The following is a 14,074-nucleotide window of genomic DNA, read 5'->3' as shown; positions in this document are numbered from 1 at the left end:
TTTATGGCTTTACATTTTCCTCATTGTACAACTTCTACTGAGTGTTATAGATTTGGGGCCCCTGTGTTCCTGAAATCAAGGAGGTAAGTTTTTAAAATTATTCTAAAACTTAGCGGAACAGGACTTGGGCTCTTTGAGTGTGGGGGCAGGGCCAAGTCTGCCACTGGTCCCCACAACATAGAACAATCCTGGGCACACAGTAAGGCATCAGTCAATGAATATCTGCTGGCTAGATTGTCAGGAGGGAATATAGCCAGAGGGAAGGAAGTGAGCAAGTAGGACCAGAGAGGTCAGGGACTCATTGGAAGTCACATAGCTTAGTAGAACTGGCCTGAAAACCCAGGGTTAATTCTCAGACCAGTAACCTATCAGGGTTGCAAAGAGTCGGACACGACTGAGTGACTGAACTGAACTGAACCTATCAGGACACAAAGGGATTGGCAGAGCAAGGAAGGCTCTGCTTTGTGAAGGAGTAGAGCAGAAACAAAAAGAGCTAAGGACACACTCTAAAGAAATGTGGAGTGTAGGGGGGTGCAGGACACTGGTCAGAAAGAGGCTCAAGGTGACCTGTCTATAGGAGTGAGGCAAGGAAATTTCGAGTTTCAAGTGCTCTGGTTTACCAAGGGCCTGGCTTGTGAGGAGAGATGGCAAAGTTAAAGATCTCTACAAGAGGTGGTTCTGGGTATCCTGGGTAGTGTTTGGCATTCTCCAGAAAGGAAGAAAAAGTGTGATTTCGAGGCCAGGGAGCTGGTGGCTTCACAGCTGTCTGGGATCCTCAGGGTAAGCCTGGGGATTCCCTCAGGGACTTTAAGCCAGGTTGAGGGAACAGTGGTCCCAGAAGCCCCTCTGGACCTTACTCTGCTCTCTCTGCCCGCAGGGAGGAGGCAGATGAGCTGTGGCCCCAGTCTGGCCATCCTTCTAATGTTGGCTCAGGCAGCAGTGGAGGGTGTGGGATGATGGGGAGAGCCTGCCCCCAGCCCCGCTCCCTGGGAGCTGGCAGCCCTAAGGAACAGAACGGGTGGAGGGGGGTGCAGGGCTCCCCAGGCTCGACTCTCCTCCCTACCCCAAGAAGCCCTTTGAAAGGTTTTCCTGGCAGAGTTTAAAGCTTCCATTCATTCAGCTGGCTGGCACGAGGCCCGGGTGTGGGGACGCCGGGAAGGCCCCAGTCCCATGTCCCAACCCTCACCTTAGCCGCCCCCACTTCCTGGGGACCCTGGCTGGCAGGCCTTCTCTCTCCTCACCATAGCACCCACTGTCCTTCCCCTTGAGAACCCAGGTATCCTGCCCCTTTCCTGGGGAGCAGATGGCCACCCTGGAGGCTCAGGCTTACTAAATCAGACATTTAAATCCCATAATCCTTGGTGAGGCTGAGAGGGGGCAGCAGCCCAATCCTAGAAGCAGGAGCAGAGACCTTGTGCCAGCCCTGGCAGGAGGGGAGGGGGACAGTTGGTTCCCAAGTTATGAATGGAGGCACCCCTTCCCTTATTGTCATGCAGCCTGCAGACTGACCCAGTCTCCAGGCTTTGTTCTCCTCCAGGAAACCAGGCACTGGCGCCGCCTGCCGCCACCCTCCCGCCAAAAAAAAATGTGCTCCCTGAAGACTCAGGTGGCTGCTTCCCACACTCACTCCCTTAATTCACCCCTGCACTGACCCCAATCTCTCAAGACACACAGGTGGTAGCAAAGTTTTATTGTAAAATAAGAAATTGATATAAAAAATGGGATATAAAAAGGGAAGAGGAGGGGTGTGGGTGACACATGGAGATGTGCCTTGCAGAGTACAGAAGAAATCTGCGGAAGCATTTGGGGGAAATAAGACAGGTACTGGCAGATACAGCAGGGGTGGAAGCCACTGGGATCCAGGATAAGGTGAGCTTTCCCCTTTGGCACTGAGGTTCACCAAGGGGTTATGATCTGGCAGGGCCAGGAGAGAAGGGACTTGGAGACTTCTTCCCTTTAACCAGCCATTCAGTCAGAAACTGTCAAATCATCCACCCAGGGGGACAAAGAACCAGCACCCACAAAAGGCACTAAGTCCCAGACATTACGTAATCAAATGATGGTTTTGGGGCCAGACATACATTATTTCATTAACCCTCACAACAAACCCCCCGTGAGGTAGGTATGATTATCAGTTTTTTATAGATGTGAACGATGAAGTCAGGAGAAAATCGAACAACTTAAGATAGCTTCCCTGGCTAGTATGGCAGAGGACTGAGTTTTCCAACCCAGTGTATGGCTGGTTATAAGATGTTCCTCACATGCAGGAACACATTCTGACCTCTCCCGAACACGGCTCACAGTAAAAACCTTGAAAGCTAAGCTGGAAAGCGCCAGCACCCCCCAAATCCCCAGAAACCACGAGCGCAGGTCTGCCTCTTTAGCACAGCCACAGGCTGAGCAGATGAAGACTCCCAGGGGGTTTCTAAGGCGCACCTGCACCAAGCAGAGGTCTAAGCACCTGAGTCTCAAAAAATGCCAGGGAAGGGGCAGGGGATATGGGTGGGGATGTCAGCAGGTGACAGGGAGCAGAAGACATCAGTCTGAGTCAGGCCCCTCTCTCTTGAGCATTGGTTTTTTATGGCAGGAGGGAGAAGGCCTCTTCTTAGACTTCAGGTGGCTGAGAGGAGAAAAGGGAGGGGAGGAGATGACATCATCTGAGTGAGAAGCTCTGGGCCCCTCTTCCTGGACCTGAGCTTCGAAGGGCCTGAGGCGGGAGCAAGGAGAACTTACGTTAAAATGGTCACAGCCAAGGGCAGGCATGCTGACTGAGCACCTTGGGGTACTTGTGGGTGTAAGTCTCTTAATCTTCCCTTACCCCAGTTGACACATGAGGAAACTGAGCCCGGGAAGGGAAGTAACAAGGCCAACATGACTCTTTAGTACTTTGGATGGCTGAGCATCTGACTCCAAGGCCTGATATCCCACAGTTATCAGGTCTCTATTTGAGACCCTAGCTCTGAGAGTCTAGGGTTTGCTAGAATAGGCAAAGAAACATCCATGCCTCGGACTCCCGGAGGCAGGAAAGTGGAGGAAGTCTAAAGAATGTCTGGGCAGGGTTGGGACCCAGCGGCAGGGTATCAGCTGCCTTTTACCTTGAAGGCAGGACCAGAATGGAATACCATGGCTTTCTAACACAGGAAAGCAGCAGATATGTGTGTGTGCATGTGTGTGTGTGCCTGGGCACTGGGGAAGACCTGGATCACTCACCTAGAGTGAGCCCTGCTTTCCCCTGGTTCCCTTCCATCCAGAGCATCCTTCAGCTCCAAGGCGTCATTCAGCTCTCGGAACATCTCATAGCGTTTAAACCCACGGATCTGTGGCAAGGAAGGAAGGGAACAAAGAAATATTAGGCAAAGTCACTACAAGAACCAAGGGGCTTCCCCAGTAGCTCAGTGTTAAAGATTCCACCTGCCAATACAGGAGACATGGGTTCAATCCCTGGGTGGGGAAGATCCCCTGGAGCAGGGAATGGCAACCCATTCCAGTATTCTTGCCTGGGAAATCCCATGGACAAGGAGCCTCGCGGGCTACAGTCCACGGGGTTGAAAAAGTCGGACACGACTGGGTGACTAAACCCCACAGCCACCATCACCACCACCAGTGAATCATGGCCATGGACAGACAAAAGGATGACTAGAAAAAATGGGCTTAACCTCACATCTGCTACATTTATATTTTTTTCTTCCCTTATCCAACCCCATGGAGTTAGGGTGAGAGACTGCACCTCTCTCTCCCCCAGACTTGGTACCTGAAGAGTGAAGTACTCTCCATCCAGTGGTTTCTTCTTTGGCTGTGGAGAGGAGCTGGTGTTGGTAGGCAGTGCTGGGAAAGAAGCAAGGAAAGGTGAGAAAAGAGTGAATTGGGGGCAGAACTGCACCCTTGCTGCCTCTTCTACCTCCTGCTCACCTCGCTTAGTGCTCCTAGGGGGTGGCTCGGGGCAAGACTGCCCCTTCTTGCGAAGATTTTCTTCCTCAGTGCGGCGGTCTCTCCCAGGACAGGCACAAACACGCACCTCAAAGCTGTTCCGTCCCAGCAGGTTACCACTACCAGGGTAGGAAGAGGGAAGCAGGAGGCAATCAGAAAGGGGGACCCTGTCTCTGTGTTCTCCTGTGAACCAGGACCCACCTACTCCCAACCACCCCCATCCCAAGGGGAGCCTGAGCGCCAGCTCCAGATTGAGAAGACCCCAGCAAGAGAGGTCCCAAAGCTGGAGAAAGGAGGGAGGGAGGAGCAGAGAAGTCCATAAAGGGAATGCAGAGAGAGGGAACGCTGGCTGGTAGTGTGGGAGAATGTGGTGAGGGGCGGGGTCCCAGGGACAGGCAGGCGGAGATTAGGGAGCAAGCTAGAGTGGAGGATGGTGTGTGGTCCCTACCAAGAGTCTTCCAGTGTGATGATGGTGAGGATGGGCCGCCGGTTCATGCCCCCCATGCAGGAGCTGTTACACATGAAATTGTAGTGGATGGTGGTGCACTCAGAGTCGATCTGGGAGAGAGCACAGGCCGGCCGTGAGGCTACCCAGCCCCGGGGAGGCTGTCAGCCTCTGTGAGCCTGTTTCCTCAATTGTGGAATGGCGATAACCCATCTGCTCTGCGCACCTCACAGGCTGTGGGAGGTCAAGTAAGAAGGAGATAGCCCCCTCCCTCCCACCTAGGGTGGTCACAGACAAACCCCCTCCCCCCGGAGAACCCAGTTGCCAAACCGGACCTCGGGGGACTCATAGGGCACCACCACACTGTGTCTAAAGGTGTTCCGGTCGTCCAAATACTCCGCGCGTAAATTCCCTTCCACCCGGATAAGGTGCTGAGGAGGGGCCAGACCTGAGAGCAATCAGGGAGGAATTAGGGGCTTGGGGGCTCCGGGTTCCAGGCCGGTCCCATCCACAGTCCCCGCCGCTCACCATCGCTATAGTCAGAGGAGCGCTCATGGTGGGGACAACGCCTCACAACCTCCGTCATGTGCTCCAACTTCTTGTAGATGGCCATGGCGCGGACGCGGGTGCCGGGCGGGGGTGGCGAGTCGACCCACAGCTGCACTGGGCAGGTCTTGGCCAGCTGGCAGAACAGCTTGTTAAGGGAAGGGGAATACTGGAGGAGAAGGAGGAAGAATGAACGGAGGGGTCAGGGGACAAGTACCCAAGGGTCGAATGTACAAGCACCAAGTACCGACTGGAAGCGGTGTCCTGTGAGGGCAGGGTAGCTAGAGATGGCAGGGTTGGGGGTGGGGGGTCCACATCCCAGAAGTGTACTTCCAATAGCTACAGAATGAATAAGTGAAGAAAAAAGGAAGAAATGGCTTCACGACAGATACTGAGAATGTGACAGGAAGGATGAAAACCCAAGGGTCAAGGGGAAAACGCAACATTGGGATGGAGTCAAAGGTCACAAACTAACTAGGTAAGATCTAAAAAGACTGACAAAAAGGCAAAGGCTGAAGTGGAACCCCAAACTTCTGAACAGAAAACCCCTAGGCTGTATGGCCAGGTACTGATAGGGAAGTCGGCTCCCCAGGGCCACTGACCGTGCAGGTCACGGACTTGGCTGTTCCGGAATGCAGGAACCCTAGACGGAAACCGTAATTGCCAGGGTAGGTCTTCTGGGAGGGGACAAAGGACGACAGGGGCCAGGAGGTGGCTGGTGCTGGGGTGGCTGGTGGCGGGGCAGCTGGGGCAGAAGGCTCTGGCATTTGGGGCGCTTCATTCGGACATTCATCCAGCCAGGTGGCAACATCTGTGTACGGGAGCAGGTCATCCACGGGTGCGGAGAGCTCGGAGGACTACAGATGGGAGAAGTGCGCGTCAGAAGGCCCAGTTCCCACCCTCTGGACCCGCAGCCCCAAGCCCCGCCGGTGCCCCAGGCCTTACCAGAAGGTTATTTTCAGGAAGTCTGAAAGAAAGGAGCAGAAAGTCAGGACTGGCTTTTGTTTCTCCCAGGTCTCTACCAGGGGGCTGGGGACCATGATGGGGCAAGGTTATTGGAGGCTGAGCAGTGAGCCTGCCCTCCCTCCAGACCTCCACTCACAGGTTCCACAAGTCGGAAAATGTCTCCTGACTCAGAGGGGGCTCCACATTGAGTTCTGCCTGCGATTCTTCCATTGTAGCTCCTGGAAGGTTGTGTGGCCGCTGGAGGGAGAAAAGTGAGGATCCACCCTGAGACACACCCAACCCTGGGTTACCCAGTCCGGAGGCAGGAGGGACCCCCTCTGCCCACAGCACACCTGGCAGCTGAGGATCTGCTGGGGGGTAGGGGAGGCACCTGCCCCACACCTCAGCAGTCTTATCACACACTTCCTTGAGGGATAAAGGCAACCAGAGAGGGACTTCCAACCTTCCCACCACTGAATCCACAGGCCTTGCTCAGTGTATATGTATTTCTGCCTTCTTTTGCAGTAATAAGGATGAAGTAACTCTTGGTTCATTTCCTCTGCCCCCATCCCTCTACCTGCTCCCCTGGGATGGTTCCTCACCCTGGCTTACAAATCCCTCAGGGCCCAACCCATGCCCACCTCTCCCTTTTCTGGCTTCCCTGGTGGCTCAGATGGTAGAGCGTCTGCCTGCAATGCGGGAAACCCAGGTTCAATTGCTGGGTCAGGAAGATCCCCTGGAGAAGGAAATGGCAACCCACTCCAGTACTCTTGCCTGGAAAATCCCATGGACAGAAGAGCCTGTAGGTTATGGTCCATGGGGTCGCAAAGAGTCGGACTTCACTTTCCTTTTCTGGTGCTTATCAGACACTCCCAGTTCACTGAACTCGGGACCCTGGGCCCTGCATCCCTACAGGGTAACCTCCTCACTGACCTCATCATGAACGTCGCACCTTAGCAGGGATGTTTCCCTGGACTTCTCCATCACAGCTAGCCAGCCAAACCCTGTCACCTTATTTCAATTCAGGTCACCTTCTTTTAATTCTTGTGGTAATTATACTATGTTACCTTTCCCTGCTCATTTTGCCTGTTTCCTCTATTGGAATATAAATGTTTTCAGGGTAGGGATGTTGTCTTGCTCACCAGTTACTAGCATATTGGCTTGCACCTGGTCAGGCTCAATAACTGGGGTGAATAAGTAAATCCTCGTACCCAGCCTGTAAGCTGGTTATGAGCAGTCAAGGGAGCAAAGGGGACAAGGGGGTGGCTGTCGCCTGGGCCAGGGCCCTGTCACCACCAACTCATTTCCCAGGCTAGCTTTCAAATAGTTTCAACATGCCATCTTTCTTGATGCCAAATTTGTCATCAGCTTTGCTCAGAACCATGCCCACGGATCAAAGTCCATGTTCACTACACTTTTCTTCTGTGTCCATGGTAATGTCAACCCCCTCCAAGCAAGCAGCTCTTATGGGCTTCTCTGGTGGCTCAGATGGTAAAACATCTGCCTACAATGTGGGAGACCTGGGTTCAATCCCTGGGTTGGGAAGATCCCCTGGAGGAGGGCATGGCAACCCACTCCAGTATTCTTGCCTGGAGAATCCCAATGGACAGAGGAGCCTGACGGGCTATAGTCCATGGGGTCACAATGAGTCGGATGTGACTGAGCGACTAAGCACACGCGCACACACACAAAGGTTCACCTGCACCTTTCTGTTGATATAGGGTCTGCATACTTATGTAGAGTGTGAAAAATCTTTTCACGTGTGGTATCTTGTTGTTCAGTAGCTAAGTTGTGTCCGACTCTGAGACTTCATGTACTGCTGCACACCAGGTTTCCCTGTCCTTTACTATCTTCTGGAGTTGGGTTATCTTACTTGTCCGGATAACCACACCTGCCTCTTGACAGGTGAGAACGTCTTAGAGAGGTTAAGTGATCTGCCCACAATTCATATAGGTGAGTGAACGAGCTTTTATGAACAATGACTGTTTGAAGGTCTAGGATTAAGATGCTTACTTCATTACAGACTACCCTGCAGAGCTATCTTTCGTAAGGCTGGCAAAGTGCCACTTATCATAGCTCCCAAAGCTGATGGGGAATGGACTCTGAATGCGCCTGGAGGAAGGCAAGAGGGGACAGCAGTGGGATGCCAAATGTTTGCCTTGGGGGAAAGGACCAGGGTTTCCCTTAGATAAGATGATCAAAATAACTTTTGAGACTATTATGGAAGGGAAGCTGTTTATGTAGAGATGGGGCGCAGAAGTCAAAAGCCCAGGGTTTGATGCTGTATTGTCAGTTAAGTTTGCTGCATGACCGCACTCATCTTAAATCTTCCAGGGCAAATATGGCAGAGCATGGGCTCTGCAGGCAGACAGGCTAGGCCTGTGTCCCGAGCCACCGTCTAATAACTGTTTAACTTTGGAAGGTTGCTGATCCTCTCTGTGCTTCCATGTCCTTTGCTATAAAATAGTATCCCACTGATTACGGGAAATATAAAGAGTTGAGAAAAGCACATAGCAAGAGCTCAATAAATGCTTCTCTTTATATGGTTATCCCAATTTTACTTGTTCTATATTATTGCTAGAGAGAGCTTTGTGACTGGGAGCGGGTGGGGCTTTTATGGTCCTGCTGGGATCTTTGCTAGTTCACCCCCTTCAGGCAACTGTGTTCTGTAAACAGGTTGGGAGGGGCTGTTCTGGGAGGGTGGGCCAAGGTCTCAGTCCCACAGGGAGAGGGATAGCCCTGTGGACCTAGGAAGTCTCCCTCTCTCAGTCCTTGGTAGCAAATGAATTCTCATTTTCTTTCTCTAGGAAACCTCTTCAGACCAGATACTTCCCGTGGGTGTGAACATCAGGGGGTCATAGTTCTAAGCTGTCAGAGGCTGAACCAGACCCTCTGGATGGCTGGGGAGGCGGAGCCTTTCCAAAACAGCCCCCTGGGAAGGCAGTAAACTCAGCTGGGACTTAAAGGAGAGGCAGGCCTATCACTATCCTAACAATGGCTGCTGTTTATATAGACCTCCACTGCTTTCAGTGGCTTATCTCAGTAATCCTCTCAAAAAGCAAGTAAGGTAGGTACTATCATCAGAGGAGAGAACAAGGTTAAAGGAATTACCCAGGCTCAGAAAGCTCTCCAGAGTCAGGGCCAGGGATTTGAACACACGCTGTCTGAAGCCATACCCAAGCTCTAAATAATTATGCTCTGGCTTCTCCCAGGGCCTGATGTTTGAAAAAAACAAAACAAAAAACTTTCTGTTGGCTGGAAGCTGTGTAATTGAAAAAAATTGATTCTTGGAAGAAATAAGGGAGCATCTGGTAAAACTGAAAACCATACCTCTTGCTACTTAGCAAAACCGTTTCTTGGTGGACGTCCTAGAAAAATGATTGCAAGGGGGCAATAGGAGTCTTGCACAAAAATGTTCATGACATTGTTGTTCCTAGCGGCCGGTGACAAGAAACAACCTTGGTATCCATCAATAAGGAATAGGTAAATGAAATGCGGTGTATTCATTACAGTGGTTTACGGAAATGAATTTTATGTGTATATGTAACCTGTTACAGTTCAGAAACATACTGGGTGAAAATACGATTTGCAAGAAAAAACAAAACACAGTAATTTAGTCTATGGAAATCAAACACATAAAATGATTATTTATTGCTTATAAATATATATATAAAAGCATGAAAGGCAAGAAGACTACAAATTCACAAAATCTTTAATAGTGATGATATTCTCAGGGAGAGGGTATGTATGCTTAGGGTATTGGGGGTAGTAGAGTCAAAGGGGTTTTAGTTTTTCTTCCCCCTTTGGCTGTGCCTTGAAGCTTGTGGGATCTTAGTTCCCCAACCTGGGATTGAACCTGGGCCCTGGAAGTGAAATAGTCAGGGAATTCCTGGTTTTAGCTTTATTAACAAAGAAAAAAATTTTAAAGGTGGTATCTATACATTGCTTGTGTAATTAAAATAACATGGAGACAAAAATAAGACAAAATGTTGTTAAAAATTATTTGGTGGGAATGTGTTGTTACTCTTGTACTATGTACTTTTCCAAAATAAAAATATTGACGGAAAAAAAATGGATATTTTAATCAGATTAAAAAAAGTAAACAGAATAATGTCCTCCCAAGTACCCATCACTTAGCTTGAAGAATAATCAAGCATTTTGCCTTTATTGTCTCACCCGTACCTCTAGTAACTCCCCACAACCCCACAAATGTTTTTGAGGTGAAACTTACATAGGTTGAAATGGTATCATACTATTTTGATCACAAAATCTGACAAACTTTGATAAAGCTGTGTAACCTACCCATACCAAGACAAAGATACTGTGTTCTCTTCTGAAAGTTTTATGTGTGGGTTTATTAACCATGTCAAATTTACTGTTGTGTATAGTGAGAGGTGTGGGCCAAAATCCATTTTTCTGCTCCAGTTGTTTCAGCACCATTTGTTGAGACTTTCCTCTCCCCACTGATTCACTCTAGTACCTTCACAGAAAATCATTTGACTACATTTATGTGTCTTTTCCCAGACTCTATTCATTAATAATGTGGGTTCAGTCCATGGGTTGGGAAGATCCCTTCGAGGAGGAAATGGCAACCCACTTGAGTCTTGCCTGGAAAATGTTGTGGACAGAGGAGCCTGGCAGGCTCCAGTCCATAGAGTCACAAAGAGTTGAGACACAACTGACCATACATATATCGGAGTATAATTGCTTTACAATGCTGTGTTAGTTTCTGTTGTACAACCAAGTCCTACTGTAACTTTACAGCAATCTTGAAATCAGGTATTTTAAGGCCTCCAACTTGTACCAATGTTTTGTTTCAGAATCAGCTTGTCAGTTTCTACATTTTTAAATCATTGAGTTAAATCTTTCTGAAGAGTACCGACACCTAACACCATTGAGTGTTCCAATTCATGAATATGCTAAAATTTCTTTAAATTCTCTCAGCAGTATTTTGTAGTTTTCTATATAGAGCTCTTGTCCATTTTTTGTTAAATTTATCCCTGAGTATGACACGTTTTTCACCATGGCTTCCCAGGTGGCTCAGTGGTAAAGAATCCGCCTGCCAATGCAAGAGACACAGTTTCGATCACTGGGTCAGGAAGATCCTTTGGAAAAGGAAATGGTGACCCACTGCAGTATCCTTGCTTCGAAAAACCCATGGACAGAGGAGCCTGGTGGGCTACAGTCCATGGGGTTGCAAAGGCTCAGACATGACTTAACACATCAGGTTTATGAGTTTAGATTCAAGGTTGCTATTATATAAAAATACAATGTATGCATATTGCCTTTGAAAGTTGTAACTTGCCTTTAGTTTTAGCTTTCACTTGTTAGTTCTCATAGTGTGAAAATGAATTTTCTATTAGGACTTTTGGTATACAGTCATACCATCTGTGAATAAAGCCATTTTATTTCTTCTTTTCCAACTGTTATGTATATATTAACAGCATTAGGCTGGCCTTATAAAATGAGTTGGGCAATGTTACTGCCTCTCCATTCTGAAAGAGTTTATGTGAGATTGGTATTGTTTCTTTCTCAACTTTTTGAATTGAAGAACAAAGGAGACAGATAGGAAATAGCACTCAGACCCAAATGCTAACAATAATTGCATTAAATGTAAATAGACCAAGCACTCCAATTAAAGCAGTTCAGTGGGGGAAGGAAGGCTATTTCAACAAGTGGACCTAGAACAACTGGCTAGCCATAAGAAAAAATAACACAGAACCTTGAACTCACAGCATGAAAAAAATTAGTTCTTGACTAATAAATTATGGCTCACAGACTAAAGTGTTAAATCTAAAACTAGAAAGATTCTCAAAGAAAATATATGAGAAACTATAAGAAAATATCTTCACGACCTTGGGGTAAGATCTCCTAAACAGGTCAAAGAAACCACTGAAAAGAAAAATGAATCTTCTGTTCCTTGTAAGAGTTGTTAGACAAGCAAGAGGTCAGGAGAAAACACATGTACCTGACAAAGGATACACATTATTCCTATCCAGAATATACAAATGACTCCAACACCTCAAGGACACAAAAAGCAAATGAACCAATTTTTAAAATGGGGAAAACACTAGAACAGTCTCTTTATATCTGACACAGAAATGGCCAGTAAGCACATGCAAACTGTTGGAACATACTTAACAGAGAATTGCAAACTAAAAACCACATTGATATGCCACATTAGAAAGCCTGACAAACCAAATCCTGAGACAGGTTCTATCTTGCTGGTGGGAGTGTAAAACAGTACAACCACTTTGAATAACTAGAACTTTTTAATATAATTAAAAAACATAAATAAACACCTCACTCTATGACCAAGCAATTTCACTCCTAAGTATCCAAAAACATAAAAACATGACTACAAAAATAATTTTAAGAATGTTAATAGCAGCTTTATTCAAAATAATCTTAAATGAGAAGCCACTCAAAGGCCATCAAAAGGAGAATGGATAAACAATGGTTTATTTATTCAGTGGAATATTCTAAAATATAAAGAAACAAAGTATTGGTAACGCTGATACATGCAATAAAATGGGTGAATTTCACAGACGGAAAGAAGCCTGACACAAAGGAGCACAAACTGTATGATTCCATTTATAAGAAGTTCTCCAACAGGGAAAAAAAATCCACGGTGACACAAATCAAAGGCGGTGGCTGTAAATGCTACTTCTAACATAGAAAAAAGCACGTAAGTACCGCGCAGTGTCATGTTCGTAGCAGGTGCGTGGTAAGTGACCCCGCCCTAAATAATGAAGATGCCGGAAAATTGGTACGGGTAGAACTCCTAGGCCGGTCCGCCGCCTCCCGCGGGCAAAACCAGCCGAGACAGAACTGCAGCTTCGAAGACCTCGGCCCCGCCCCTCTCCAAGCCCCGCCCCTTCCGCTTCACGACGTTCACTCTGCGTCCGAGAAGGGAATGGTTCAGCCCAAAGCCAGATAAAGAAGTTGTTTCTCCGCCGCAAAAAACGACCCTTCGTTTTTCTTCTATCGTTTAATTCTCAAATGTATCCATTCTCGAAATACCCAGGGTCTGCCCTCTGACGCTAAAAAAAAAAAAGAAAAAAAAAACCCCCAAACCGTCCACGCAATGGTAGCGTCCGCCTGGGTAGCGGTCGATTGGGATGGAGCACACCATTCAAAGAGGGGGAGTGATTGAGGTTTGCATCAAAAAGAATACCTCTTCCTTTCCAAAAGCGGTAGCTAACCAGGCTAGGAGGGGGAAAAAAGTAGAGGGGTTAGCAGCCTCCTTTCACAAGTAATGAGGACCAGTATAAAAGACCTTTTCTCTTTCTACTTCCCTCACGTGTGAATAGTGGGCTGCTCCGAAAAAAAGAAACCGGAAATGCTCCCGCAGTGGTAGAAATGTAAATGTACAGCCAAACAATAACAGGGCCTCTGAGGCCCGGCTAGTTCTGCAGGGCTTCGCGGGCAAAACTCTCGTTTAGCATGCCCCCCCCCACCCCCTTCCACGACTGACAGCCTTTAACCAGATTTTCTCCATCTAGCGGAGCTGAGAGCCAGTGGGAAAGATTACTCCAGGAAGGACAAAGGTCCGGAAGTTATGGGACCTTAGCAGCTTGGACTTTCCGGATCACCCCGAACCACTTCGGAAAGGAGCCCGAGGTTCCATTGGGATGCTGCACGTTCTAAAATTCTGAGCCATGAATCCCCGAAGTTTCGAGATCCGAAAGTCCCAGACCCTGATGCTTTGTGCATCTTATTTCACACACCCTGGGATGGAGTTAGTGGTGGTGGGGAAGAGCCCCTTAGGCCGGCTCAAGGTTTCCCAAAGCCCCATTCCCCCGCCCAAGTGTTTAGCTTCGAGTTCGGCTGGTCTTAACATACCAATCATCTACACTCGGGCCTGCTAACATTGCATTCCTGTTGTTGCCGCTAGCCAAGACCCCCGCCCTCCCTGCCGCTAATCGTTAACCCCCCAGTTACCGCCCCCCAGCCCTTTATTCCCCCGAACTGAAAATACAAGGAGCCAAGAGCCCGTGACTCATAGAGGACTCATCAGTCTCAGTCAAGAGCTTACCCGAAGCTCAGGGGAGGGTGTCACCGTCCTGGGATGCACGCTCCGAGGTCGGACGCTAGATGACCCCGGAGACCAGCGGCTACCTGCGGCCAGGATGGTGGCTCTGGACTTTTGAAGAGCTCAAAACTTTTAGCGCCAGTCCGGAGCACGTGGGAGGGGAAAATCCCAATCCC

At 48.6% G+C, this 14,074-nt stretch overlaps 1 protein-coding gene across 1 annotated transcript; it reads right to left on the bottom strand.

Annotated features, from left to right (window-relative positions):
- Positions 1 to 1,675: 1,675 nt before the first annotated feature.
- TP53 (tumor protein p53) lies at positions 1,676 to 14,050 on the bottom strand. The gene is made up of 11 exons (XM_086359111.1): positions 13,902 to 14,050; positions 6,021 to 6,121; positions 5,864 to 5,885; positions 5,521 to 5,775; positions 4,901 to 5,087; positions 4,708 to 4,820; positions 4,376 to 4,485; positions 3,910 to 4,046; positions 3,752 to 3,825; positions 3,211 to 3,317; positions 1,676 to 2,620 (listed from the first exon to the last, which is right to left on the bottom strand). Exons 2-11 carry the CDS (start codon positions 6,092 to 6,094, stop codon positions 2,539 to 2,541), a joined length of 1,161 nt encoding a protein of 386 aa, XP_086215237.1. The 5' UTR covers positions 6,095 to 6,121; positions 13,902 to 14,050; the 3' UTR covers positions 1,676 to 2,538.
- Between the last annotated feature and the right edge of the window lie 24 nt (positions 14,051 to 14,074).

The sequence above is a fragment of the Bos grunniens genome, chromosome 19, assembly GCF_055505025.1.
Source record: "Bos grunniens cultivar Pamir isolate PY7600 chromosome 19, Bosgru_T2T1.0, whole genome shotgun sequence".
NCBI lineage: Eukaryota > Metazoa > Chordata > Mammalia > Artiodactyla > Bovidae > Bos > Bos grunniens.
Note: the sequence above shows the minus strand (reverse complement) of the source record. Positions and strands in the feature narration are given on the sequence as shown.

What these genes read in the sequence shown, in the direction of transcription:
- TP53 (XM_086359111.1), bottom strand. Translation starts at nt 6,094, where the DNA reads ATGGAAGAATCGCAGGCAGAACTCAATGTGGAGCCCCCTCTGAGTCAG. An exon ending in CCAAGTCCGTGACCTGCACG is followed by an intron (nt 5,088 to 5,520) that starts GTCAGTGGCCCT and finishes CTTCTCCTCCAG; the next exon opens with TATTCCCCTTCCCTTAACAA. An exon ending in TGCCCTATGAGTCCCCCGAG is followed by an intron (nt 4,486 to 4,707) that starts GTCCGGTTTGGC and finishes GCTCTCTCCCAG; the next exon opens with ATCGACTCTGAGTGCACCAC.